Here is a 27,306-nt window from a genome sequence, read left to right on the forward strand (position 1 = left end):
CTAACAGTATGCTAATCAAGGTTTGTTTCGAAGTAGGCAGAAGAACTAAAGCTCCTACATCAGTAGCTCATTTAGGATAACAAAAGATTTCTGAAATCTCAATTGTACAAGGGATGTTTATCAAACAAAAATAAAGCACTGATACTTTGATTTTGGTGCCAAACAGATGATTCGTCTTGAAAAATAAATAACTTTCCTAATATTTCTTTCCTCAGATATCGTTTGTTGCAGAGATACAGGTTGTTGAATATGAAAAATTAAAAGTAATTTTTATTAATAACTTCCACAATTTCAAAAATTTTTCAATTGAACAGGTGCTTTATTTCGAAAAAACATCACATTTTCAATTGCGCCATTGGCGCACAAGAGCCTTTTCTCCCCTATTTTTACGCCACTGCTAAAATCAGAAAAATTATTTATCATTTTTCGCATTCCCCAATCAATTTTGAGTACAAATGGTGAAAAAATGCTATGAAAGTGGCATTATTTTTTTTGGTTGAATATCCAGTTATTTGAAATAACAATTGGAATTTCAAAATTATTTTCTGCCGAACATTACTAGTTGTTTTTATGCATAAAAGCGCAATTATCAATGTATCTTTAACAATTATCGCAATGTATCTTTAACGGTTAGTTTTTTCGGATACCAACGAGTATACAATTTTTACTCAAAATTGAATGGGGAATTCGCAAAATTTTTGCATGATTTTTCTAATTTTAGCAGTGGCGTAAAAAACAGGGGAGAAAAGGGACCACGAAGCCAATTTGTACTCCACTAGTGGCAACTGAAAATGTAATTTTTTTTTTTTAAATTAAGCATTTAGTTATGTATAAGAATTATTTTCATATTCAACACCCCATATCTCTGCAACAAACGATATTTGAGAAAAGAAATATTAGGAGTCTTGTTTATTTTTCAAGGCGAATATTCTGTTTCAATTTGGCACCATAGTTTTGGGACACCCTGTATTATTCTTTCCACGCAAAATTAAGAACTTCATTCAATAGATTTGAAATAATTTAATGAAGAAACATAGGAAATGCTAATAATATTAATAGCGGTAAAGATACTGTTTGAAATTGCGAAAATAATATTAGTTTGCAATTTCTTGTGCTTTTGAGAGATAACCTGCAAATCGATTTTTCAATTCATGTAAATCAATTTGGACATTTGGTTTCAAATTGATCTTGTAACGACTCTTGAGCAATGGCGACTCAGGTAACTAAGATGGGTATTCATGTTTGAACCAAAGGTACATAAGTTCATTATTGATTTATTTTAAAATCTACATGAATGATACCAGTGCATACATCAACTATTTTTAATAAAATTACTATGCATCATAGAACAATAAAAAGAACCTTGGCTCATAACATTTCATCCATGGATGTATCAAAATAGGTGTACCCTTTAGAGATAATAAATAAAAAAAAAATTATCTTGGACATAATTGAGAGTATCAGAGATCAGCTATCTATATTTTGTATTGAATTTTAAAGTTACGGTATCAAGTAAAATATTACATTTAAAAGAATTACTACCAAAAGAAAGATGAATATTATTAATTATTAGAAAGAGGGACAAAGTACAGGAATAATTATCGAATGACAAATTGGTTTGGATTTTTCATCATGAAAAGATGCAAATAATCCTAGAGAAAAGATTTATTTTGACATAAAATTACAAATTAGCAAGTACAGCTATTAATAGATATGATCTTATGGCAGAATCAAGATTATAGAACTTAAATACAATTTAGCAAATGGTGTGTTAAAGCTGTACAATTGCTGGAAACCTTTCAAGAACCCTCTAGGTAACTGCTGATCTCCATCTCATTCTTTCGAATTATTTTGAAATTTGCATCAATTATAATAGTGTGCAAGTCTCAAAACTAATAGGACAAGGGTTCATTGAAGGTGCTCGGGGGTACATATTATTTCTTTTTGAAGGCTAGAAACAACTGCCCTCTGGTGGTTGAGTTAGTTTCATATTTTCTTTCAATGTCATAAGTCTACGTAATTCTTGCAAAACTGTTTTGATTGTGTAATCCCTTTGCCACCTTGCCAATACTGGGACCTGTCTATTGTCCACCTATAAATTAAAACAATACAATATCTCACTCAGTAAGATCATATTACATTCTTTAAAACATAATCAGAAATGATTATCCATATTTCTATTATCTAGGAAGATTCCTCATTCTTCCTAACGGGTGTTTTTTTTTTTGAGGTATATAACTTTAAGTTGGCATTACTGTTCAAGATGGCGACCGATTTAACAGCTGTCAAGTGATTTATTCTCAGTTTTGTTTGGCAATTCATCGTGAATAGACTCACGCCTGAACAACGCTTGCAAATAGTGCAATTTCATTTCGAAAATAATGGTTCTGTGCGGAATACATATCGCGCACTACGTCCATTTTATTTTGTTTAGCGATGAAGCGCACTTCTGGTTGAATGGCTACGTCAACAAACAAAACTGACGCATTTGGAGTGAAGCTAATCCTCAAGTGTATGTCGAAACACCGTTACATCCAGAAAAACTGACTGTTTGGTGCTCTTTATGGGCTGGTGGAATCATTGGTCCGTACTTCTTCAAAAACGATGATGGCCAGAACGTTACAGTCAATGGTGATCAGTATAGAGCCATGATTACTAACTTTTTCATTCCTGAATTGAACAACCATTATGTCTAGGAGCTGTGGTTCCAACAAGACGGCGCAACATGTCACACAGCTCGTGCCACAATCGATTTATTGAAAGACACGTTTTGGACCTGTGAATTGGCCTCCAAGATCTTGTGATTTAACACTGTTAGACTACTTTCTGTGGGGCTATGTAAAGTCATTGGTCTATGCGGATAAGCCACAAACCCTTGACCATTTGGAAGGCAACATTCGCCGTGTTATTTCCGATATACGGCCACAAATGTTGGAAAAAGTAATCGAAAATTGGACGTTCAAATTGGAGTACATCCGAGCCAGCCGTGGCGGTCATATGTCAGAAATCATATTTAAAATGTAATGCCACAAGATTATCTTGCGGATAAATAAAATTCATGTCAATCGAATAATCCATCGTTGTTTTATTGCAATTTAAAGTTCTATAGCTCTAAAAAAACACCCTTTATATTCAAGATTGTAAAATTAGTTTGTTAATTCAGATGATGATAAAATCATATTAAATTAAAGGTATAGTCAAATATTGTAGGTCCTGGTATGAGTTGTATTAACTGTTCAAGGGTCATCAATAGGGCTTATTATTATTAGCATTCAAATTAATTTTTATAGTTACACTGTGCCATCAGTGTTCAGCACCACCAGTAGCTATTCTATTGCATTTGATATTGTATTTAATTTAATTACTATATTCAATTTCAAGGCAAATCCTTCAAATATTTTAATAGTGGTTACCTTAATAATATTCAAGAAATTAAATGTGTTGGTTACAACCAACAAAAAAGATTTCGATAGATCATAAAACAATACAAAATATTTAGTTTGAGAGAAAAAAATCTCTACATATTTTTATGCATCGCCCATGGACTTTTAACAAGGTCCTCCAAAGTTTTAAATTGAAAATTTGACATTCATTCCAGGAATTTTTAAAATTCTACTCACCACTCCTGAAGTACTATTGATACAATTCATATTAATTCTAGAGATAAACTTTGCAGTTGGTGAATCGTCGGGATACCTTTGACCACACTCAATTTTAACAGAATACATTCTGTTCTCATATGGTGTCCTAGGGGGTCCTATGATCATGCCCATCCAGTGGGTTAAAGTCATATCATCATCATTTTCCAAACCCCAACTGATTGTCCCATCAGATACACCTTTTTGACCAGCTTCTAGTTCTTCCAAAAGACGAAAATTCCGTGGTACGACTGAAAATAAAAATATGGTCTTAATGAAGAGATTTAGATTGTGTGAAAATTGTGATAGTAGGTGCAAATAATTAAAGTGAATTAAATAAATATTCCATTAGACACCTACCAACACCGGTGGACGACGGAGCCGCCATATCTAATTGTCAAATGAAACGAAACAACAATTGAAATTGATATTAAACAAGGATTTTTGTGAGGTAACTAGCAAATTGTCAAAATCCCACTAATTTCAGAGGAACACCTAGTTTTTTCTGAGAAATATTTGGAGACAAATAAATTTTTTATGTATAATCCGACAGACAGTTGCCCTAATTGGCCAATATGCTTTTTTCTGATCAGTCAGTCAAAGTGTCAAAAGTCAAGTATTTTCTGTGTTAATTTCATTTAGATTTGTTAAAATATTCGTTATTAACGGGGCCATTCACTTTGAGTTTTGGTTAAATATTCTGAGTCGAACCAGATGAAAATATTACAGTCTATTTTTAATTTTCCTGATTCAGAGGCAGCTTTAGGTCACTCTATGTTTTATCGAACATTGTTTTTCGCACCACCTACAGGCTTGGTGCGATACTCGAATGTGTCCGGCAGTAGGAGTCTGTTTTTAGTATCTTTTTAATATCATGTATAGATAGAGCCTCAACCGATTCAAGTAATTTTTGAATTTGAGTCAATACAAATATTAGTTGATTTGTTTGCAACATAAGTCTTCAACACCGCCAGAAATGGACTGGACCTTTTCTATCTGTACGTTAGTATTTATCTAGACTTTCCGTCATCAGGCATCCTTTGGACTAATTCAAAACATTTATTCCTGTTTCATTGTGTATTAATTTGCAGTTTCAGAATTTCGTAATCAGCCTGAATGCCCATAAAACTCGGCATTTCAGCGCGAATAATTCAATAGAGTTCAGACCAGACTACGAGAAACTACATCTACAACATATGTGCAACACTTGTACCGACAACGAGAAGATTAAAGATTTTCACAACTGTTCCCGAAACCGGCAAAAAACTACCTGCAACCGAGCTGCACCGACCCTAAAAATCGATTAGACAGATTATCTTCTTCTTCAAACTCTTTTAGTGGGTTAAAATAAATTGAATAAGTATTTTTATCCCGTTCATTTATTTCCCTAAATTGTCCTTGGCCGTGAACTACTTGATAGTCAGTATAAGGACCACAACCCACAAGATAAAACATTATTACTTTTTTCAGTTTACCGTAGCCTTTTGATTATTTATGTATTAACTTTCTCGTCCCTATCTTTTGCGGTTTTCGAGTAATTGATTGATTTACTTCTTTTTTTTTGTGTAAAACAGCTTTTGACCTGAAAAATACGCCAATGAAATCGAGTACGTACTTTTGAGATCCCCTAATTGGATTTTGTCCATTAACAAACTTACCGCGGCTATTGAACCACCCTGGAAATTTCAAGTTTCTAGGTCCCTCCGTTTAAAAGTACACGTATCTATGGACAGAATCGAATTTGACCAGTGAGTCGAACCTCATCATTTGAGGCCACTCTCAGATCAAAATTCGAAAATGACATACATCTGACGAAATAATAGACTTGTTCGGTGAAAGCATAGAATATAAAATAATATTCTATACTCAAAGGGTGGAAGAGAACTCGAAAACAGTCAAATAATTAATATTATGCCATAGTCTGCGACAGAAACTGGAAGAGTGAAAATTTTGTTAGCAATGAATGAAACATAAAGTACTGGGGGATTCCAGGAGTCTTGGAAAAGGTATCAATTAAAAAACAAAATTAATCAACTCAACTATAGTTATTATCATAAACTACAGACAACAATACATTCAACTGCTTGTTTTATTTTAAGAAAAATATTCACTTATGACTTGTTCTGCTTTAGATCGATTTTCTATTTTGTTCACTTTTGCTTGGTATTTATTTCCTTTAACAGCTCCTTTACCATCCATGATTGTACAAATTCTGTAATAGATAATTTTCCATTTAAGCCTGTTTATTTAGCTCTAGTTGGATATAAAAGTTGTTCGAATGATGACTAATCAACTCAAAAACTTGGGAGTAGAGTAGTGATGGGCAAATATTGAACTGCTTCAGCTTATTAGAAGTAACGGGTGTTTTTTTTCGAGGTATATAACTTTAAGTTGGCATTACTGTTCAAGATGGCGACCGATTTAACAGCTGTCAGGTGATTTATTCTCAGTTTGGTTTGGCAATTCATCATGAATAGACTCATGCCTGAACAAATCCTGCAAATAATGCAATTTTATTTCGAAAATAATGGTTCTGTGCGGAATACGTATCGCGCACTCCGTCCATTTTATTTTGTTTAGCGATGAAGCGCACTTCTGGTTGAATGGCTACGTCAACAAACAAAACTGCCGCATTTGGAGTGAAGCTAATCCTTAAGTGTATGTCGAAACACCGTTACATCCAGAAAAACTGACTGTTTGGTGCGCTTTATGGGCTGGTGGAATTATTGGTCCATACTTCTTCAAAAACGATGATGGCCAGAACATTACAGTCAATGGTGATCGGTATAGAGCCATGATTACTAACTTTTCCATTCCTGAATTGAGCAACCATGATGTCCAGGAGCTGTGGTCCCAACAAGACGGCGCAACATGTCACACAGCTCGTGCCACAATAGATTTATTGAAAGACACGTTTGGTGACCGCCTAATTTCAAGTTTTGGACCTGTGAATTGGCCTCCAAGATCTTGTGATTTAACACCGTTAGACTACTTTCTGTGGGGCTATGTAAAGTCATTGGTCTATGCGGATAAGCCACAAACCCTTGACCATTTGGAAGACAACATTCGCCTTGTTATTGCCGATATACGGCCACAAATGTTGCAAAAGGTCATCGAAAATTGGACGTCCAGATTGGACTACATCCGAGCCAGCCGTGGCGGTCATATGCCAGAAATCATATTTAAAATGTAATGCCTCAAGATTATCTTGCGGATAAATAAAATTCATGTCAATCGAATAATCCATCGTTGTTTTATTGCAATTTAAAGTTCTATAGCTCTAAAAAAAACACCCTTTAGAAAAGAATCAGCTGTAACAGTTAAGAGGAGCTTAACTTCTATAGCTGTAGAAGTTAAGTTCTTCTGATTCTATTCTTCCTTTCTATTCTATTCTTCAGATGATACTTTTTATAGTTTCTATTTAGAAAAATAGGTTTATGATTATGCTGATTTGGTCCAACACAGTACAGATGATTATTATTTATGAATACTCTGTACTTCATAGGTCACGAGTTTTTTTATTTTTGAATTTTTATTACAATAAAACTGTTTTATGTTCTTTCTTCTAATATTGAAATCAATAATCTTCGGTAAAATAATATGTATTATCGAGAGTGTTCTTCATGTAAAATGTAAATTACCTCATCATTCAGTCATTCGCTTCAAGACACTGAATTAGCTTGTCCCATCACTAGACTAGGGAATTGAAGTTAAAGGTTTATTTCAAAATATACCTGGGACTCAGTTCTTCCACATGTTCCTTAGGTCCATACAGGATTATATTTCCAATGCCTTTTTCTCCTCCAGTAGAGAGAAAGAGGAGTACGCTAGTTCCACCATATTCTTGAATGAAAATATTCATGAAATCTGGTTCGGCTTCTTTACGATGAAGACTATAGTACTTTGGAATAAGTTCAGTGTTCTTCAATTTTGTGGCTTCATAAATTGCCAAATCTTTCAGTACAGTAGATAAATTTTTTGAATAATTCTTCACATTATTGAGTAATTTTTCAACGAGTTCAGGGTGTTGTGCTGGATTGCTCCTAAAAAAATTTCCAATCAGATTTGGAGAAAACTGCATTTCGAAATATTTGAGAAACAATCAATGTATGTTAAAATCAAATTGTATAAGTTTGAAAGTTATCAATACTTACTTTAATGATTGTGTTAATTTTTGTTCCCTCTTTAAACAATTTTCGAGCCTCTTCAAAACTCTTCTACCACATAAGAAATTGACAAATGTTTTATTTTTACGTTTACTTTTTTCTGAATTCAATAATTTTATCGCTTGTAATTGACTCAAATTGCTCACATGAGTGCCACAACACATGTTATTATCTATATTCTCAATACTAATCACTCGAATATCTCCCACATGATCTTCTGGCAGTCCTCTAGTACTTTTAGCCTAGAAGAGTGATAGTTTGTTTTATCTATTCAGCTTGAATCATTATAGTAATGTTATATAAGGCATAAATACATTTAAGTAAAACTATGGTATTTCTCAGTAAAATTCCAATTTTCTTTCAAGCATTCTTGAATCCGATCAATAAATTAAATAGAATGTTAACTCACATTCTCTAAAACCTCTGGAGGGGTGTCTTTACTATATACTATGACTTCAACTTTTCTTGCTTCTTGAATGAGTTTGTTTACTTCATTCTCTACTTCAATCAGCAATTCATCTGATACCGAAGGTGTATCTATAACAATCATAAACAAAATACCTTTTGAAATGAAGCATAATTCAATAAAAAATGTTTACCATATCACTGTTATCTAGAAATATATGTAGATAGTCAAGTTCAACATAAAATTTTATCTCCAGAATATAATCTAGTCATTTGACAGTCTAAAAGCTCCACAAAGTTTACATTATGGTTTATTATTAAAAAAAAAATTTATGAATTGTCGGCTGCGGGATTTGAACCTGGATAATAAATTCCAAAATACGAATGAAAAAATTAATTTCATGATTATGTGTTTCCAATTTTCTGAATGAATTCTTTTGGATTTGTTTCAATGATTTTTTGCTTCATGGATCATGTTCTCAAGCTAGAAAGATCAATCTGGTATAGCAAGTGATTTTGTACCCAAATTCATGCCTATTTTTGAAAAATTTATTATATTCTTTATGATGCAATCAATAGTTCAGATTTTCACCTAGTTCAATGTAGGACACTTCTTCTCCTAACCACCATGAAACTGTAGTTAGTTTATAATTTTTCTCAAAAATAGCACTAATTAAATGTTGGCCCGAGTGTTGTTGCATATGATCTTCTCGCCTGTCCCAATCAATTCTTTGTTCAACATTTTCTCCAATATTGAATGGTTTATCAACATAATGGATTGCAATATCCTCTTTTCTAGCAACATGGTGGACTTTTATTTCATTCAGATATCCTGTATCTGAAGGCTGGAAATTTGATATACACATAAATTATTATCGAAAAGAGAATCCTTATAAAGTGTTGATTTCATATTTTAAAATGTGTAGTATTAATCGGTACTGTCAAAACTTTACTATTCATAACTGCATCATGTACATATTTATCATCACTACTCTCTAATCAGAGAGACAAAATAGAACTCAATATTTCCTCTACCTGTCCTCCGCCTTCTGGGAAAATAATTGTATTTTCCAAAACAACTTCAAAGCCATTGAAATTTGTTTTTTTGCCATCAATTGAAATATTTTTCGAAACTGGTATGCAGGATATAACTTTAGTGGAAAACTGAAAACAATGATAAAATGGAATTTTCATTAAAATTTTCAAGGTTATTTTCCTACTTCTTTCAGAAAGCTATCTTCTTGACATTTGAACACCATTCTATTGAAGTTCCAAAATATTTTCGCGAGTGTATATAACTTCCACTATATTATGTTAATTCCAAAATGTCTTTCAAATATAGATTTAAATTTTCATTTAAAAATTGGATATAGACATAGAGAAATAAACTTCGTTTGTCTATGGTTATCTGCATCTCGCGTTGTGTATGTCTGATCGGGTTCCACTAGATGGCGTTAGAAAGATGATATTTATTCCTACTACAAAAACTTTTCTGACAATTTTGTGATTTAATTGGCTCAGTTTAGTTTGAGCGCGTGTCAAAGATGGAAACTAGCAAAGAAAAATACGTTATATTTTACAGTTTTTATATGGATAGTGTGTAGCTCCGGGAGCTTGGTTGGAGGGTTTTTATGCATCCACTTCATTGTCTTGACCTGGCACCAAGTGATTTCCATCTTGTCCATGGCGAACAATTGTGCTAATGAAAAATTCAAAAGAGAGGCTTTTGAAAATCGACTCCATTTTTTGCTAATAGGGGCGAGGGCTTCTAAGAGAGAGGCATAATGATTAATGATACAACCTTCAAAAAGTTATCCAAAAATCACGGCGCATATTCGACCTAAATCGGATTATTCTAACTATGGTAATTATAAAACCTTGTTTTTCATGCAAAAATAATGGATTTATTTTTATATTACACTATCAACACCTTATATTATCAAAATGAAATGAACTTTAAACACGAAAATTCCAGCAAATGCATAAAACCTTATTACCACTCCTCATTAGTGTGGAATATATGCGCTCGGCTCCTCGAATCATGCGCGAAATCCTTTTCACTGGGAATGAAATATCCAAAAATAAATATTAATCGGTGGAAATACCGATTCGGGGAATCCCCAGAAGATTGAATATATTGATTGATATAACGGGTGTTTTTTTTCGAGGTATATAACTTTGAGTTGGTATTACTGTTCAAGATGGCGACCGCTTTAACAGCCGTCAAGTGATTTATTCTGAGTTTGGTTTGGCAATTCATCATGAATAGACTCACGCCTGAACAACGCTTGCAAATAGTGCAATTTTATTTCGAAAATAATGGTTCTGTGCGGAATACGTATCGCGCACTACGTCCATTTTATTTTGTTAACGATGAAGCGCACTTCTGGTTGAATGGCTACGTCAACAAACAAAACTGCCGCATTTGGAGTGAAGCTAATCCTCAAGTGTATGTCGAAACACCGTTACATCCAGAAAAACTGACTGTTTGGTCCGTTTTATGGGCTGGTGGAATCATTGGTCCGTACTTCTTCAAAAACGATGATGGCCAGAACGTTACAGTCAATAATGGTGATCGGTATAGAGCCATGATTACTAACTTTTTCATTCCTGAATTGAACAACCATGATGTCCAGGAGCTGTGGTTTCAACAAGACGGCGCAACATGTCACACAGCTCGCGCCACAATCGATTTATTGAAAGACACGTTTGGTGACCGCCTAATTTCACGTTTTGGACCTCTGAATTGGCCTCCAAGATCTTGTGATTTAACACCGCTAGACTACTTTCTGTGGGGCTATGTAAGGTCATTGGTCTATGCGGATAAGCCATAAACCCTTGACCATTTGGAAGACAACATTCGCCGTGTTATTGCCGATATGCGGCCAGAAATGTTGGAAAAAGTCATCGAAAATTGGACGTTCAGATTGGACTACATCCGAGCCAGCCGTGGCGGTCCTATGCCAGAAATCATATTTAAAATGCAATGTCACAAGATTATCTTGCGGATAAATAAAATTCATGTCAATCGAATAATCCATCGTTGTTTGATTGCAATTTGAAGTTCTATAGCTCTAAATAAACACCCTTTATTAGTGTTTTGTGATTGAAACCTACGCGAGTTTTTGTGCGCGCGACATTAAGCGTGCAACTGGTTAACAAATATTCGAGAAATAACCCTTCTGATGGCTTGATCTATAACTTCTGCAAAAAAAATATTATTTTTAAATTTCCTGTTTGTTCGTTTATCAAGAGTTTAGTAAAAAATGTTATTCAGTAACAACAGTGAGAAAAGCGCTTTAACTCCTCTAATTTACTGAATATTTAATATAGGATAGATTATTGAAATATGACATGATTTTAAGATATCTAAACTTCTTCAATCAATTATATCATCAATGATATGAAACTATAGCCATAAATTGTGCAATTGCCATAATGTGTGCAATTAGGTATAAAGTTTTTTGATGATTGAAAAGGTCTTGCCTACTCCTAGATACTAAAATCATTGAGAAATGGTATTCTATTTATTTACTTCAAAATTAACTAATACATTTTTTCGCGTATCATGCTTGAAAGTGCTGGAAAATGGACTTCGTGAGGTTGATCGTTGTTTTCAACAAACCAAATAGATCCAGGTTTGGCCTTATCTATAACTTTGACTAATCCATTACCTACAAAATCTGGATGTTGCAGATAGCATCCTTCAACTTCTCTTTGAAACACCCTAGCGAAATGTCCATTTAAGGTATTTTTATAAGCTGTTTCAATTAGTTCCGACTGAGTTAAACCTGGACAAAAGCCTATAATTTTTACTTTTGTTCTTTTGTAGTGTCCGCCAAAAGCTCTACTCAATCCGACAATTGCATATTGAGTCATTGTATGAATAGGAAAACCATTGCAAGGCATAAGACCTATGATGGAAGCCACATTTATAATAGTACCACCTCTTCCTTTACTTGTTTCAGACATATATTGCAAGCCGAGCAGACTTCCAACTAAACAACCACCCTGCAAAGTTTAATTTTTGAGTAATTTGACCCTGATTAAAAATGAGGTATGCCACTATTCCGGCATAGTAGAACCTACTATATTTGTATTAATTTCCTTTTCCCATACAGCATCATTCATAATTCCTGCATTGTTCACAACAATATCAAGACGGGTAAAATGTTTCAAGGTTTCTTGAAATACGCCTAGTAAATAAGAAGAAACGTTAACTATAAATCGAAAGCTGTTATCATTGAATAGAGCTCACTGTTCATTTGACTTCTTTTGGTAACATCACATTCAATGAACATTACTTTGTCCTCTCCAAATTTAAGTGTTAAATCTTTTATAGCTTCTGTTCCATTCGATCTATGGATGTCAGCAATTGTAAGAGCAGAAATTCCATGATTTAAAAAGCTTTTTGCAATCGAATATCCTATACCAGATGCCCCACCAGTTAGTAAGGCTACTTTGCCGGTAAGTTTTTTTTTCAACTGCAAGTGATATTTTATATTTTGATTTCATGACATAATTCATCATTAGAAAACTTTCACCTGTTCTATAGAACTTGGACGAACTTTGTTTATTAGATCCTTAGCCATGCCTTTAATGCATTTAACTTCTAAAATTTGGAAATCATAATTTGAATTTCGTTCTTTTTGTCATATTCAAAATTCATTTTCATAGAAATAAGCGTCATCGAATCACAAAAGAGTTGGCAAGTTTACTCTCTGTTCACATGTTTAAACATGTTTATTACTCTGAACATAGATCTAATATAAAATTATTATTATATTAGGTCTATGGTTTTATGCTGAATTTAGGTTAACTCTGTTTCAAATGTCAGATTGGAAAATTCGAGGAAATCAATACGGATAGTAGATTTTCCTCAAGTATTTGTAGTACTGAATATAAAATTACATTCTCAAAAATTGAAAGTTTCGAATTTATAGATTGTTCCTATGAAACAGTAATAGCTCTTTACTCGTTAGGAAAAATATTCTAAGCCAAGGAATGTTTTCCAGTGGATTGAATGAGCGTCCATTGGAATACACTAGAGCTAAAATAATGTCTAAGAGTTCACTAGAAGATAAAGATGATACTGCCCAAAGTCCTCCAGAGAAAAAGGATTTCAGAAAGAGATCTAGAGATAGGAGGGATACTGATAAGTCAAGAGATGATTCAGATTCAAATATGTCCAATTCCCAAGATGTAATTCCTCTCGCTAACAGCACTCTTTGGGGCGGCATGATGGGTATGCAATTTCCTTCCTTCCACACAAATATAATTTCAAGATCATCAGTATAGGTTTTCATATTCTTGTTAAGGATATTGGGACACCCCTTTCAAGCTTAACTTGCCCATATCAAATGTACTCTTACGAGTTCGCAGTTGATTCAGTACTTAAAGTTGAGGTAACCATATTCTTCTCTACTGGAATCTTGATTTTTTTGTGTAACGCTGTTTGCCCATGGAATTGGCATCTTCTGAGATTAAAAGCTAAAAGAGATCGTGCAGCTAGAAATATAGATTTACCCCTACCTTCAATCTACTGTACTTTGTTACCTAACTGCTATAATATTACCATGACTAACTTTCTTTCCCGACTGAGGCAGTAAAAAATGGATGGTTAACAGAGCTCAAGTCAAAATTTTATCTCTTTTTTAAAGAATATATTGATTGAATTTTCAGTTCTGGTAAAAATGTCAAAAAGAAAACATTTTACAGGAAAATGTTTTGAATAAAAGATTGATGGTTTTGAGGGGGAAGTCTTCTTATGATAAAACCTCTTACATTTACTTCGCCCTTGTAGGGCGGACGGGGGACAAATTTGGAATTTCAAATGGCAATTTCTGTTTTTTATTGCAGATTCTTATTCTACAGCAAAAAATACGTAGAAACAATCTTTCTCGATTCTTCACAGATTGCTCTGCAATCGAATTTAAATTATTTTTTTCAATGAATTTTCAACAGCCTGTATTTCACCAACCGAGCCGAATCGTGAAAAGAGTGTTCCTTTTAACTTTAAGAATCTACTGTTAAAATATATATACAAGTCAAAGACTCCCTGTATAGAAAAATTTCGTGAAAGCCTTCAGCATTTAAATCAATTGCAATTTTTTTTTCCTCATATATAAATTATATAAAGAAGTTGAAGAATCAGTTGATTTAGTAAGTTACCAAGTACAATATTAAAATTATTTCTTGAAAATTTTGGTTTTCACAAATTTGTATGAATATACTAATTGTATTCAGCATTTTATGCTTTCTGATTTTAGACTGTTGATACTATAATAACATTATATTGGCAGGTTTAAATTATCCAATGATGAACATGATAATGGATCCTAATCTCATATCAATGGGCAATTATAGTATGATGCCATCTATAATGAATTCAGATTCTACTATAGTACAACCTGATAATGGAGTGATATTGAATCCTGTCAAAGAGATAATTCATTGTAAATCATGTACACTCTTTCCACCAAATCCTAATGCCCCTCTTCCATCTACAAGGGAAAGACCACCAGGATGTAAAACAGTAAGTTAATCTGCTTTTTATTTTTGAGCAAGTCTGACTTTCAAAATATTTTAAAATAATTCTTAATTCAATTTTTGATGTGAAAATAAAGCGTGTTTTTTTTAGAGCTTTAGAACTTTAAATTGCAATAAAACAACAATGGATTATTCGATTCACATGAATTTTATTTATCCGCAAGATAATCTTGTGGCATTACATTTTAAATATGATTTCTGGCATATGACCGCCACGGCTGGCTCGGATGTAGTACAATCTGGACGTCCAATTTTCGATGACTTTTTCCAACATTTGTGGCCGTATATCGGCAATAACACGGCGAATGTTGTCTTCCAAATGGTCAAGGCTTATCCGCATAGACCAATGACTTTACATAGCCCCACAGAAAGTAGTCTAGCGGTGTTGAATCACAAGATCTTGGAGGCCAATTCACATGTCCAAAACGTGAAATTAGGCGGTCACCAAACGTGTCTTTCAATAAATCGATTGTGGCACGAGCTGTATGACATGTTGCGCCGTCTTGTTGGAACCACAGCTCCTGGACATCATGGTTGTTCAATTCAGGAATGAAAAAGTTAGTAATCATGGCTCTATACCGATCAGCATTGACTGTAACGTTCTGGCCATCATCGTTTTTGAAGAAGTACGGACCAATGACTCCATCAGCCCATAAAGCGCACCAAACAGTCAGTTTTATCTGGATGTAACGGTGTTTCGACATACATTTGAGGTTTAGCTTCACTCCAAATGCGGCAGTTTTGTTTGTTGACGTAGCCATTCAACCAGAAGTGCGCTTCATCGCTAAACAAAATAAAATGGACGTGGTGCGCGATACGTATTCCGCACAGAACCATTATTTTCGAAATAAAATTGCACTATTTGCAAGCGTTGTTCAGGCGTAAGTCTATTCATGAAGAATTGCCAAACCAAACTGAGAATAAATCACTTGACAGCTGTTAAATCGGTCGCCATCTTGAACAGTAATGCCAACTTAAAGTTATATACCTCGAAAAAAAACACCCTATACAAATTCAGCATTTGGACTTGAAATGATTATTTACATAGCCGGTGGAGCTATGTTGGAATCAAATCATGATTGCCCAAGAGCGCATCTATTAGATCATTGTGTGTATTTCTCATTTCCAGGTGTTTGTTGGTGGATTGCCCGAAAACATAACAGAAGAAATTATAATGGAAGTATTCGATAGATGTGGAGAAATAACAACCTTGAGGTTGAGTAAAAAGAATTTCTGCCATATCAGGTTTATGTTCGAAGGTTGTATTGATGCAGCCATATATCTGTCTGGATACAGAATAAGGATAGGGTCAAATTCGGATCCTGCAAATACTGGTAGACTTCATGTTGATTATGCTCAAGTAAGTGCATACTGAAAGCAATTGATAATCTTTTTCTGCCTCTTATTATTTGTAAAGGCATTATGTTTTTAGGCACGAGATGATCAGTACGAGTGGGAATGTAAACAGAGACAATTGCAGCGTGAACAAAGACACCGAGAACGAATGGAAGAAGAAAGACTGAGACCCCCATCTCCCCCACCAGTAGTACATTATACAGACCATGAGGCTGCTGCAGTGGCAGAGAAGATCAAACAAGATGAGACATTTACCAAAGCTGTACAGGTAATGAAATATTTTCAAATTAATGTGATGGTTATATTAATTTTGAATTGAACAAGTTCAAATGAACAAGACTAGTGGGGGGGTGCTCTTATACGGGGTGTTTCATGAATACCTTTATACAGGGTGATTCACCGGGATGGCCTATTAGACGTTTATGGAAATCTAATCATAATTTTGAGCTGAAAATTTGCATATTGGGGTTTGAGACAATGATCTTTCTCTCTAAAATATTTTCAGATCTCTACAACTTCCGGTTATACCGGAAACAGACTACTACTTCCTTATTTCAAATGGCACACCCAGTATATTATTGCATCATTAGATAGCTTTTTTAATGGCAATTTCGGCAATATGCCATACCTTGGGAAAGACTCAACGGTTCATGAGTTATTGGGATTCTTATGAAAAAATGGTGGCGATGAGGACTCGCATTTTTTTTTGATATTTCAGCAGAAAAAGCTTTCTCCGAAAAATTTTTTTTCTTTTTCGATTCCGCAAATACGTAGTATTATAAAACTGTTTGCGGCTTGGACCAAAAATGTACAGGGTGTTTATAAGAGGATCATGAACTTGGACAACTCAAATTCATCAAAACTCAAGATTTTCAATTTAGAACCTATATTTTTTATTATTTCAGTCGATTCTACGTACAAAAATAGTGGGGGTTACTTAAGCAAACCCTATACCTAAAATGAATACTTCAAGAGTTATCGATGAAGAACTTCAAATGAGGAAAAACCGCTATTTATAACTGTGTTAATAACTGTCGAATTTTAGTTTCTTTCTGTGTTTTTCGGAAATCGCAGACTACTCCACACAGTTATAAATAGCGGTTTTTCCTGATTTAAAGTTCTTCCTCAAAAACTCTTAAAGTATTCATTTTAGGTATAGGGTTTGTTTAAGTAACCCCTACTATTTTTGGATGTAGTATCGACTGAAATAATAAAAAATATAGGTTCTCATTTGAAAATTTTGAGTTTTGATGAATTTGAGTTGTCCGAGTTCATGATCCTCTTATAAACACTCTGTACATTTTTGGCCCAAACCGCAAACAGTCTTATAATACTACGTATTTGCGGAATCGAAAAAGAAAAAAAATTTTTTGGAAAAAGATCTTTCTGCGGTAATATCCAAAAAAAATGTGAGTCCTCATCGCCACCATTTTTTTCATAAGAATCCCAATAACTCATGAACCGTTGAGTCTTTCCCAAGGTATGGCATAATGCCGAAATTGCCATAAAAAACCTATCTAATGATGCAATAATATACTGGGTGTGCCATTTGAAATAAGGAAGTAGCAGTCTGTTTCCGGTATAACCGGAAGTTGTAGAGATCTGAAAATATTTTAGGGAGAAAGATCATTGTCTCAAACCCCGATATGCAAATTTTCAGCTTAAAATTATGATTAGTTTTCCATAAACGTCTAATAGGCCATCCCGGTGAATCACCCTGTATGTATTCAATACAAATGCAAGTTTGTTTTATTATATTTCAGATTGTTGTCACTTGGTTAGACAGAGGAGATTGCAATAAGAGAAACTCAAATAACTTCTACTCAATGATACAATCGACAAATTCTCATGTAAGAAGATTACTCAGTGAAAAGTCTCAGTATGAGGAGGAACTGAAAAAAGCCAAAGAAATCATGAAGGGACGAATGCAAGGAATATTATTACAATGTAAGTTTCTTTTCATAGTATTGGTTTTATTCAGATGTTATTCCAAAAGGAGAGTAAGTATTTCTGGGGAGATATTCAATTTCGGTGGTGTTTGAAATGAAGTCAAAACTATTATTATATCGAATAATTCAATTTCCGTAAGTGAATGAATGGTATTTTGATTAATTTCAATTGGATAGAATATTTCATTGGAAATGAATTCGAAATACATCAAGTAAGTTTTGATATAAATTACTGGGTTAAATTTTGGCAATTGTATGAGGATTTACTTTTTTGGAATTCATTGCTCTACTATTAATTCCAAACTTTGAAACAGAGTATTTGTGAAGTTTTCCTAAATGGATATACAGATTGAATTTTATTCAAGAAATGGAAGTCTTCTTGAAGAAATTAACAAAAATAATTGAAAGTATCAATCGTTATATTCTAAATAATGTTAAAAAGAGTTCAATTTCCCACTTTATTATAACGACCACTACATTATTAAGAATAAGGCCATGTAGATAAATCATTCCAAAGGGTTAACAAGCCTTATTCTGCTCTAACAGTTTTATTTGCCCCCCCTAGTGAGCATATACGACAATTATACCAAACAAATTGAAATCACTTGGTGAGGTTATGAAATAGTCATGAAAAATCTGAATCTTGCTTTTCCTGAATAATAATTATATAATTCATCATTTTCATCATGTTTCAAGTGAATGATAAGATTTGTTGCCTTCAAGAATTAAAATATCGATCTTATAATTTACAAAAAACCTCATAAGACGGAGATTCCATATCTTTCTTAAAATCCTATCTAAAAATATTCATTTTCAGAAACAACCACAAATACTATTCAGTCTCATGCTGCCTAGCAATTTTTGGTGTTAGGTTTTCAATATAAGTTCTTTGAAGAAGTTGTGTTCACCCTATATCATTCCATTTATAGTCGAGGGATCTGAAATATTGACCAATCTCTTTTTACATTGCCACAAATGTTTACTTCGGTCCTTGCCATATGTACAATTCAAAGGTTTTTTCCTAGTTAATTGTTCTGCCGTTTGTGTTGAAATTTATTAAACCAAAAAGAAAGAATCGGTGTTGCAATCAAATGTGAAAAACTTAATGCATTCAAAATATATCTGTTTTTTGCATAAAGTTTTAATTTTTCATTGGTTTCCATACTGTGAAGGTTGAATTATTGAAGTGAGATTAGTGCGCTGAACTTATGATGAAATATCAGATTTATATTCGAATATATATTTTGAGGATAATGTTCAGGAAGCCTCTGAGATACTCGAATGATATTCTTTATACAGAATCTGGTTTTTTTGATCTGAGACAACTTTTTTGCATGTGTATGCTAATGAGAATAAAAGAGAGAAAGATCACCACCGAGCCGATTTCGCATAGCTATAGCACACGAAATAAGGAAACATTTTTAAGTGTTCCTCGCTGCGAGAAGACCATAGGCCAACGTCAATGTGAATATCTGTCTCCGAGGTTGTATGGTTTGTTGCCCCTTGAGATCAGAGCGATAAATAGTATAAGACTGTTCAAAAAGAAAACAAAGCATTGGATTTTGAGTTCAGAAAGAAAACTCTTCCATGGCCTCATTAATCAGAGTTGTCAATGGTAGGGTTCAAGCGGGTGAAGAGAATTTAGGAATATAGAGGGTATGAAAGTTAATCTGTTGCTTGATGGGAATGAAATTTCGGAGAAAGGGAAATCAAAGATCTGGAGAGGGGAGAGATGTAGATGTGGATATTTTGGGAAATTTGAAAAGAAGAAAAAAAAAAAAAGTTAGAAGAAGATTTCTATTTCTTTTTTTGCGTTTGCATTTTGCATTTGATATGTTTTCATACTTGTGATTAGGCATTCATACACCACGTACAAGTAATAGTCTAACTAGAGCTTCTGTGGTAGGTATTTTGTTTATTCCGATGGTTGAACATGATTTTGTAATATGTTTATGTAATATTGTTTATAATTTATGGAATAAATATTTATTATTATTATTATTATTATATTTTGTAAAGAATTATCTAGTTAACAGAGTTAACAGAGAGAGATTACAAAATCTCTGGAATAATACAAACACTAATTCTCCATTTTCTCAAAAATATTCTTTTTTGAATAAAGCACAGTGTTATTTATTTATTTTCTATATAAAAACTAAAAAGTTTTTTTATCTTATCCTGATTATTGCAATGTACAGATCAAGTTTTTCAGTGATATAATACTTTGCAGTGTGGATAACCTATTTAGAATCTTTGGATTAAGATATATCTTTCATCATGTTATATAACGGGTGTTTTTTTCGAGATATATAACTTCAAGTTGGCATTACTGTTCAAGATGGCGACCGATTTGACAGTTGTCAAGTGATTTATTCTCAGTTTGGTTTGGCAATTCATCATGGATAGACTCACGCCTGAACAACGCTTGCAAATAGTGCAATTTTATTTCGAAAATAATGGTTCTGTGCGGAATACGTATCGCGCACTACGTCCATTTTATTTTGTTTAGCGATGAAGCGCACTTCTGGTTGAATGGCTACCTCAACAAACAAAACTGCCGCATTTGGAGTGGAGCTAATCCTCAAGTGTATGTCGAAACACCGTTACATCCAAAAAAACTGACTGTTTGGTGCGCTTTATGGGCTGGTGGAATCATTGATCCGTTCTTCTTCAAAAACGATGATGGCCAGAACGTTACAGTCAATGGTGATCGGTATAGAGCCATGATTACTAACTTTTTCATTCCTGAATTGAACAACCATGATGTCCAGGAGCTGTGGTTCCAACAAGACGGCGCAACATGTCACACAGCTCGTGCCACAATCGATTTATTGAAAGACACGTTTGGTGACCGCCTAATTTCACGTTTTGGACCTGTGAATTGGCCTCCAAGATCTTGTGATTTGACATTGCTAGACTACTTTCTGTGGGGCTATGTAAAGTCATTGGTCTATGCGGATAAGCCACAAACCCTTGACCATTTGGAAGACAACATTCGCCGTGTTATTGCCGATATACGGCCACAAATGTTGGAAAAAGTCATCGAAAATTGGACGTCCAGATTGGACTACATCCGAGCCAGCCGTGGCGGTCAGATGCCAGAAATCATATTTAAAATGTAATGCCACAAGATTATCTTGCGGATAAATAGTCAATAATGTCAATCGAATAATCCATCGTTGTTTTATTGCAATTTGAAGTTCTATAGCTCTAAAAAAAACACCCTTTAGAAAACTGGCACATTACTCCACAACGACTAAATTTTGTGTGTTCTAAATTGAATGAATATGTCATTGAACTATCACAATAAATAAAAACGCTGTTTGATTGCAATATTATCCAATAGAATTGTCCTTTTATGTCTTCTAATAAATATTGAAAGATGGTTTAATTCTATATTTGCGTGTGCCTGTTAGTCAGTCAAATTGAAAGATTGTTCGTGGCTGCCTGTCACAAGAAGGTTTGGGACCATTTCACGAAAGCTCAGAGAAAGAACATCGAGATGTGGAAAAAACAGTCAATGGTATGTATTCATCTTTAGACCTGACTAAATGGAAGATAGTTGTCAGATATGAGTTTATACTTTTCAATACTGTATATCAAAACATGTATATTGAAATATGGTTCTTTTACTAGTAGCATGAATATAAGTACACCCTGTCATAATGTGTCTATTTGAATTGATTTATATATCAGTATCAATATGAATTTGAGAAAAATCAAAATATGGGAGCTTTTTTATGAAATTAGCAAATTCAAGATACATCATTATTTATTTCTGGCATCTTACACGCTGATAATTTACTGATAATTACTTCTTTCCTTCTTTTTTTTGATAGGATAGAAAAAATCAGAGTTATTTATATAATCACACATTTTTTCAAAATTATATATTTATTTGCTACAATCATTGAGAATGAATAAATTCAATCCCCTCTGATAACAAGAGTCACATACAGTCCCTATTAAATCATAACAAATACGTAACAGCAACAACCAAAATTATTTACGTACCTCTCTTGCTCTTCTTGAAGGCTATAAAACGATCTTGTTCTTTATTGGGTATATATTTCCTATGCTACTAGTTGTAACATAGTTGCAACTAGTTGTAACTAGTTATAACATATCTTGAGCACATCAGAATATTTATCTTATTAAAAGATAAATTCCAGCCTCGATTAATTTCAATAAATATTTAGCATTAATATAGGTAGCAGGGAAAGTTCTAAAACCAAACATTTAGCTATTAAAAAGAACATTTTCAGTATTCATTTGAATAATTTGGCGAGAAAAAGAGACAAAAGTCTCAGTACATTTTTCAGAAATAATTATGAATAAAAAAATATTCCAAAATAAATATTACATTTAAAAAAATATAAATCTGATTCAGAAATGTTATACTAATCAGTTTCGTAAAATAACCTGATGATGATATTGCTGTGAAAATTCATAATAAATAGTTTATAGCAGTATTAATTTTTAGCTTGGAAACGATTGCAATAAGAAAAACAGTCAAATACAAATTGCTCTCAATCTTTTACTTTCTTCTTTTCACTTTTGAATCTTTCAATTTGCAAGGAAATTATTACCATAGTATGTAACCATATTCCAATAGTTTTTTTATTCTTTACATTTCGTGTATATACATTTTTTTTCGGTCAGGTCTAAAGCATCTGCATGTTCATTAGTGAATATCATCCACTTGGGCACATTTTAAGCAGAGTTCACACAACTAGAAAATGTATTCAGTGTTGAAGTTTGCTTAATCTGTAATACCCGTTTTTATAGTTGAGTACTGGGGGTCAGGATAAAATTTAAGTATTAAAAAACAATAGTATTTTAAAGAAACGAGTCCAAATTGATCTAGTAGATAGTAAATTTTAAGGTAAGACAAGGTAAGTCCTTAAGAGACCTCTCAGTCAGCCACCGGAACAAATGATCAAGAGGATGCATGAAAAAGTTCCTGATAAATTGATAGGTATCATCTTTTTCAATTTTTGAATGGCTACACTAGATGTGAGAAAGGTAATAAAAAACATCAGACGTCAAAGGTTTATTTGCTTTTTTGTAAGAGATAAATGGGTTTGTTGAATGGTTTGAAAATTAAAAAATTTTTGAACCATTTTTTATTTGATAGCAGGGAAGAACAAATTAAAATTTTAAAATGAATTATTTCATTCATTCGTTTTAAAAATTATTGAAATTCCAATGTCATCTGAATCTTTCAAGTTTCCTTAATTGAAAGGAAAGTATCATTTTTAATAAGTTGATGCTTGCTCATTCCGAACTGTTCAAGTGTAATTTTTGATATAAAATCGGCATCAACTTGTGCATTTAGTCCATTAGATTCAGCTTAAAAAAATACCTAATACTGAATTTTTTTTGGGAACAAAATAACATTTTGTTAATTCCTATTATTCTATTTCATTTTTATTACAACTAGAACTTACTGAAAAGTTCATAAAGTAAGGAATATATATCATGAAATAGATAAAATAAATCAAATGTATCGCAGCTTAGTTCTTTATTTTTAGCAAAAAAATTGTTGAGATTATGATGAATATAATAATGAAATAAAAGCTCATAAAAATGTAAGATATTTCTAACATTCACTTTTCGATTTTAAAGGAACTATTAAGAGTTAAGCATTTCAGAAGAAATATTACCAACATCATTATTTAATATCCTATAATTTTTCGCAGAAAAAATTAAGACAAGAAAAAAATTAAGAAAAAACGATATAAAATGATAATGAAACTTTCTTTTGAACACCTTGCATAAAATGCTAGATTGAAAATTTACTGTGATTGAGCGAACAATATAAATTCTGTTTTAATACCTATTGTGTGCCATAACTAAAACATCATCAGCATTCAATTTTATTTGACTCACTTCTAATCACGTGATTGCTCCCCCTTTTCCAAAAGTTTTTTCTACATTGTGAAGAATTTGAATTTGCAGGAAATTAAAAATGTGCAATTGGATGAGATACGCAACGAAAAGGCCGATGATGAGATGGATGTGTCTGACGAAGACGAACCTTTGAAAAAAAAGATGAGAAGTGAAAATTCCACAAGCGAATTGAATGCATTGAAAGATGAAAATGAAAGCTTGAAATGCCAAATGGAAGCGTATAAGAATGAGGTGAGGGTTATCGATTCTTATATGGAAACATTATGTAGATATTTCAATTTTAATATCTTTTTAATAAAGTATCGGGTGTTCAGAAAATGGTATGAAATAACGTCACACCTAATGATAATTTTGGTAATAACTGAAACCTTGTTACTGCTTGAAGGTTTAAAAAATCTAGGGATATTTCCTCGTTCTACTGTTGCCACACCAACTCACGATGTTGCTGACGGGTGATATTGATTGTAAATTTCATTTTTTTCTGAATTGGTATGGTAACTCGAATAATCTATGCTATAACAAGAAAATTCCACAGTTTTTCAAAATCAAAGACGAAATTCAAAGCGTGAGAATATTCTGGCAACCAATTTTTTATGTCGATTTTACACCTCAACACAATTATTATTTTCTCAGATATATCTTGTTCAGCAGTTGTCTGGTGTTGATATAATCTGAATTATGACATACACCTAAATTTCTTAATTAATTTTAGGTTGAAGTGTTAAAAATTGATTATAAAAAGGAAATCGACGAAAAAGACAAACAATTCAAAGTATTACAACAGACGTTGATAGGCATGCAGCAACAGCTTAGTGAGACAAAGAAAAAACACATTGAAGAGGAATTGAAAACTAAAGAATTACAAGCCAAATTGAAAGCAAAGGGAACAAAATATCAAAATAGTTTGAATAAAGAGATAATAGATTTGGATTCAGAACCTGAGCAAACTGAAGCGAGTCCAAATACACCAACTGAATCGAGCATAGCAAGTTCTGGCTCTGTGGAAGAAGGTGATATCAAACTTATAAGTGTTATATCCACATTTTTGAATGTTCATCCGTTTGGAGCTGGTTTGGACTATATCTGGTCTTATGTCAGTAAGTTTGGGAATACGACCAGACCATCAGACATTGAATTATTGATGAGCCGTTATCCAAGTGTGTTTCGACAGAAAGTTACAGGAGTTGGCGCCAATATTGAAAGAAAATGGTTTTTCAATGGATTTTCGAGTTCTGTTTAAAGTTTAAATTTCATCATTGTTGACTAGTGTGGTAGTTCTTTCAATTATATTTATTCTGTAATTAATTATGATATATATGTTTTGGTTGAAATGTGTTAACTTGAGAGAATAAAGAGAATATCTGACTTAACAGTTGTGTATTATTTCTTTTGGATAATTTTACCATATAAATGCACGAAATTGTTTCTAATAAAATATTTACTAACAAAAATAACACAAAAAAAATCTTGAGTACCTAATAAGAAAAATAATATAAGTAATAAATGAAAAATTTTCACCAGAAAGTGCAAAATAAATGAGATTGATATAAATTAAAAAAAATTTTCGTTGCAAAAATACCAGCAACTTCAGTTGTAGACTTTCTCAATGCTATGTCCAACTTTTCAGCAAAATGTATTGTGCTGGCAACAGGGCTGGCGCGAGTAATTTTGGCGTCTGAGGCAAAGAATTTTTCGGCGCCCTTTCTGAAAAAGCATCAATAACAAATAGCTTTCCTCATAAAATTACAAGAAGAATATTGGAAAAGAAATACCTACCCAATATTTCTATCATGGAGATTCTCCTTTGGAGACCAAATAAAACCATATACACTTATATATGTGGTCTTCAAATGTGTAATTGGCGCATTAATTAATGTGCATTCAAATGCTTTTGGTTTCTCATCAGTGCTTTCTTCATTTTTTATTCACCCCTTTAGTTGTTTATCGTGGTTTAGCGAAATTACTTTCCATTAACCTAATTACCTATCATGAGTGGTTAGTGAGCACATCAATTTTTATGAAATAACTACAAGTATATCTGATAAAATAATTGATCTCTCAGTTTATGAAGTGACAGTAGATAACACCTACGTCCATATGAATTATTAATTAAGAAAACAACTTGGACATAAAAGAATTCCCTCCCCAATCTCACATCTCCATTATCGAAATTTGGTTGCAATTGAACTATATAATAGCATTTCTGATGACTTCTAAAAGATTAAAACTCAAAAAAAGAATGATAGTTAATCAAAAGAGATATATCAATGCTACTAGAAAAATTAAAGTGAAATCTATTTACAAGAAGATAACGAGGAGCTACCAAGAAAACTCATATCCTTGCCTATGCGGGGTTTTAAGAGGTATCTTCATTATGACCAGAATAATGGGAATGCTACCAGTTAATGAAGTTGAAAAAAAGGGGCATGTTACTACTTGTGAGTTCGAAACCAAAACATTCTGGATTGCTTATTCATTTTCTATTCAAGTTATCTATATGGCTTTCATACTGACGATTTATTCATTGAGATTTTATAATGGACCTTTAAATCAATTGAAATCAGAATGGTGAGTACTTTATATGATTTATATAATTCTACGTACTTCTAGTACTTACTAAACAAGAAACTTACTTAAACATGAAACTCTACTCCTTACGAGCATGATAAATATCTGTTTTAAACAAGAAATTCACAAAATGAAATATTTTTAGGTATGTTATGACCTTCGGTTATCTCGTACAGGATTTTGAAATTCTAATCACTCTATTCATGGGTACCGTCGCATCTAAAAGGATGTGTTCAAATCTGAGAATTCTGTCAAAAATGCAAGGATCAGTGGGAGAGACAAGAACATTCAGGAAATATTTGAAAATGGTTTTTACCATTTGTTCAACCTGCTATGTATTTCTCATACTTTCTCATATACACGTGGCTATTCTTAGAAGTTACAAGTCCAATATACAAATACTGGGTAGGTACCCTTTTGAAATATTTTAGCATCTTAATCATTTTAATATGGAAACATACAGCTATCACCCCGCATAAAAATCTGGATCCTTCATATCGGTAGCTGACGGTTCCTCTCAACCAGCGTCAAGTTGTGCTAGTATGTCCGCTTATATGAAAACCACCCCTCCAGAGACTAAGTATGTGAGAGTCCAGATTTCTTATCACTCGTGCATTTTACACCAAAGTGATATTGTTAGTACCGTCAGTGCAGATCTCGACTTACTTGGAACCACACTTTTTTGACGTGACGTGACCTACCGTGATAGAACGTGAGCTTACGTGATGCTCAGTATGTTTCCTCCTATAGTATAGAAAGTAA

The 27,306-nt window shown here is 33.1% G+C and overlaps 4 protein-coding genes across 4 annotated transcripts; 1 reads left to right on the plus strand and 3 right to left on the minus strand.

Moving 5' to 3' along the window:
* Positions 1-1,647: 1,647 nt before the first annotated feature.
* On the minus strand, positions 1,648-4,251 carry LOC123673137 (ubiquitin-conjugating enzyme E2 variant 2). Its single transcript, XM_045607576.1, has 3 exons — positions 3,999-4,251; positions 3,621-3,889; positions 1,648-2,092 (listed from the first exon to the last, which is right to left on the minus strand). The coding sequence occupies exons 1-3, from the start codon at positions 4,024-4,026 to the stop codon at positions 1,952-1,954; spliced, it is 438 nt and encodes a 145-aa protein (XP_045463532.1). The 5' UTR covers positions 4,027-4,251; the 3' UTR covers positions 1,648-1,951.
* A 1,413-nt stretch (positions 4,252-5,664) lies between these two features.
* LOC123673544 (alanyl-tRNA editing protein Aarsd1) lies at positions 5,665-9,616 on the minus strand. Its single transcript, XM_045608096.1, has 7 exons — positions 9,430-9,616; positions 9,245-9,373; positions 8,802-9,054; positions 8,214-8,341; positions 7,793-8,046; positions 7,373-7,681; positions 5,665-5,850 (listed from the first exon to the last, which is right to left on the minus strand). The coding sequence occupies exons 1-7, from the start codon at positions 9,466-9,468 to the stop codon at positions 5,733-5,735; spliced, it is 1,230 nt and encodes a 409-aa protein (XP_045464052.1). The 5' UTR covers positions 9,469-9,616; the 3' UTR covers positions 5,665-5,732.
* Positions 9,617-11,721: 2,105 nt separating this feature from the next.
* On the minus strand, positions 11,722-12,884 carry LOC123672820 (15-hydroxyprostaglandin dehydrogenase [NAD(+)]-like). Its single transcript, XM_045607120.1, has 4 exons — positions 12,754-12,884; positions 12,468-12,693; positions 12,299-12,405; positions 11,722-12,220 (listed from the first exon to the last, which is right to left on the minus strand). The coding sequence occupies exons 1-4, from the start codon at positions 12,799-12,801 to the stop codon at positions 11,756-11,758; spliced, it is 846 nt and encodes a 281-aa protein (XP_045463076.1). The 5' UTR covers positions 12,802-12,884; the 3' UTR covers positions 11,722-11,755.
* A 145-nt stretch (positions 12,885-13,029) lies between these two features.
* On the plus strand, positions 13,030-25,346 carry LOC123672860 (ecto-NOX disulfide-thiol exchanger 2). The gene is made up of 8 exons (XM_045607178.1): positions 13,030-13,454; positions 14,512-14,744; positions 15,888-16,118; positions 16,191-16,382; positions 17,878-18,061; positions 21,480-21,586; positions 24,025-24,207; positions 24,689-25,346. Exons 1-8 carry the CDS (start codon positions 13,214-13,216, stop codon positions 25,214-25,216), a joined length of 1,899 nt encoding a protein of 632 aa, XP_045463134.1. The 5' UTR covers positions 13,030-13,213; the 3' UTR covers positions 25,217-25,346.
* The last annotated feature ends 1,960 nt before the right edge of the window (positions 25,347-27,306 follow it).

This window comes from Harmonia axyridis, chromosome 2, assembly GCF_914767665.1.
Source record: "Harmonia axyridis chromosome 2, icHarAxyr1.1, whole genome shotgun sequence".
In the NCBI taxonomy this organism is placed as follows: Eukaryota; Metazoa; Arthropoda; class Insecta; order Coleoptera; family Coccinellidae; genus Harmonia; species Harmonia axyridis.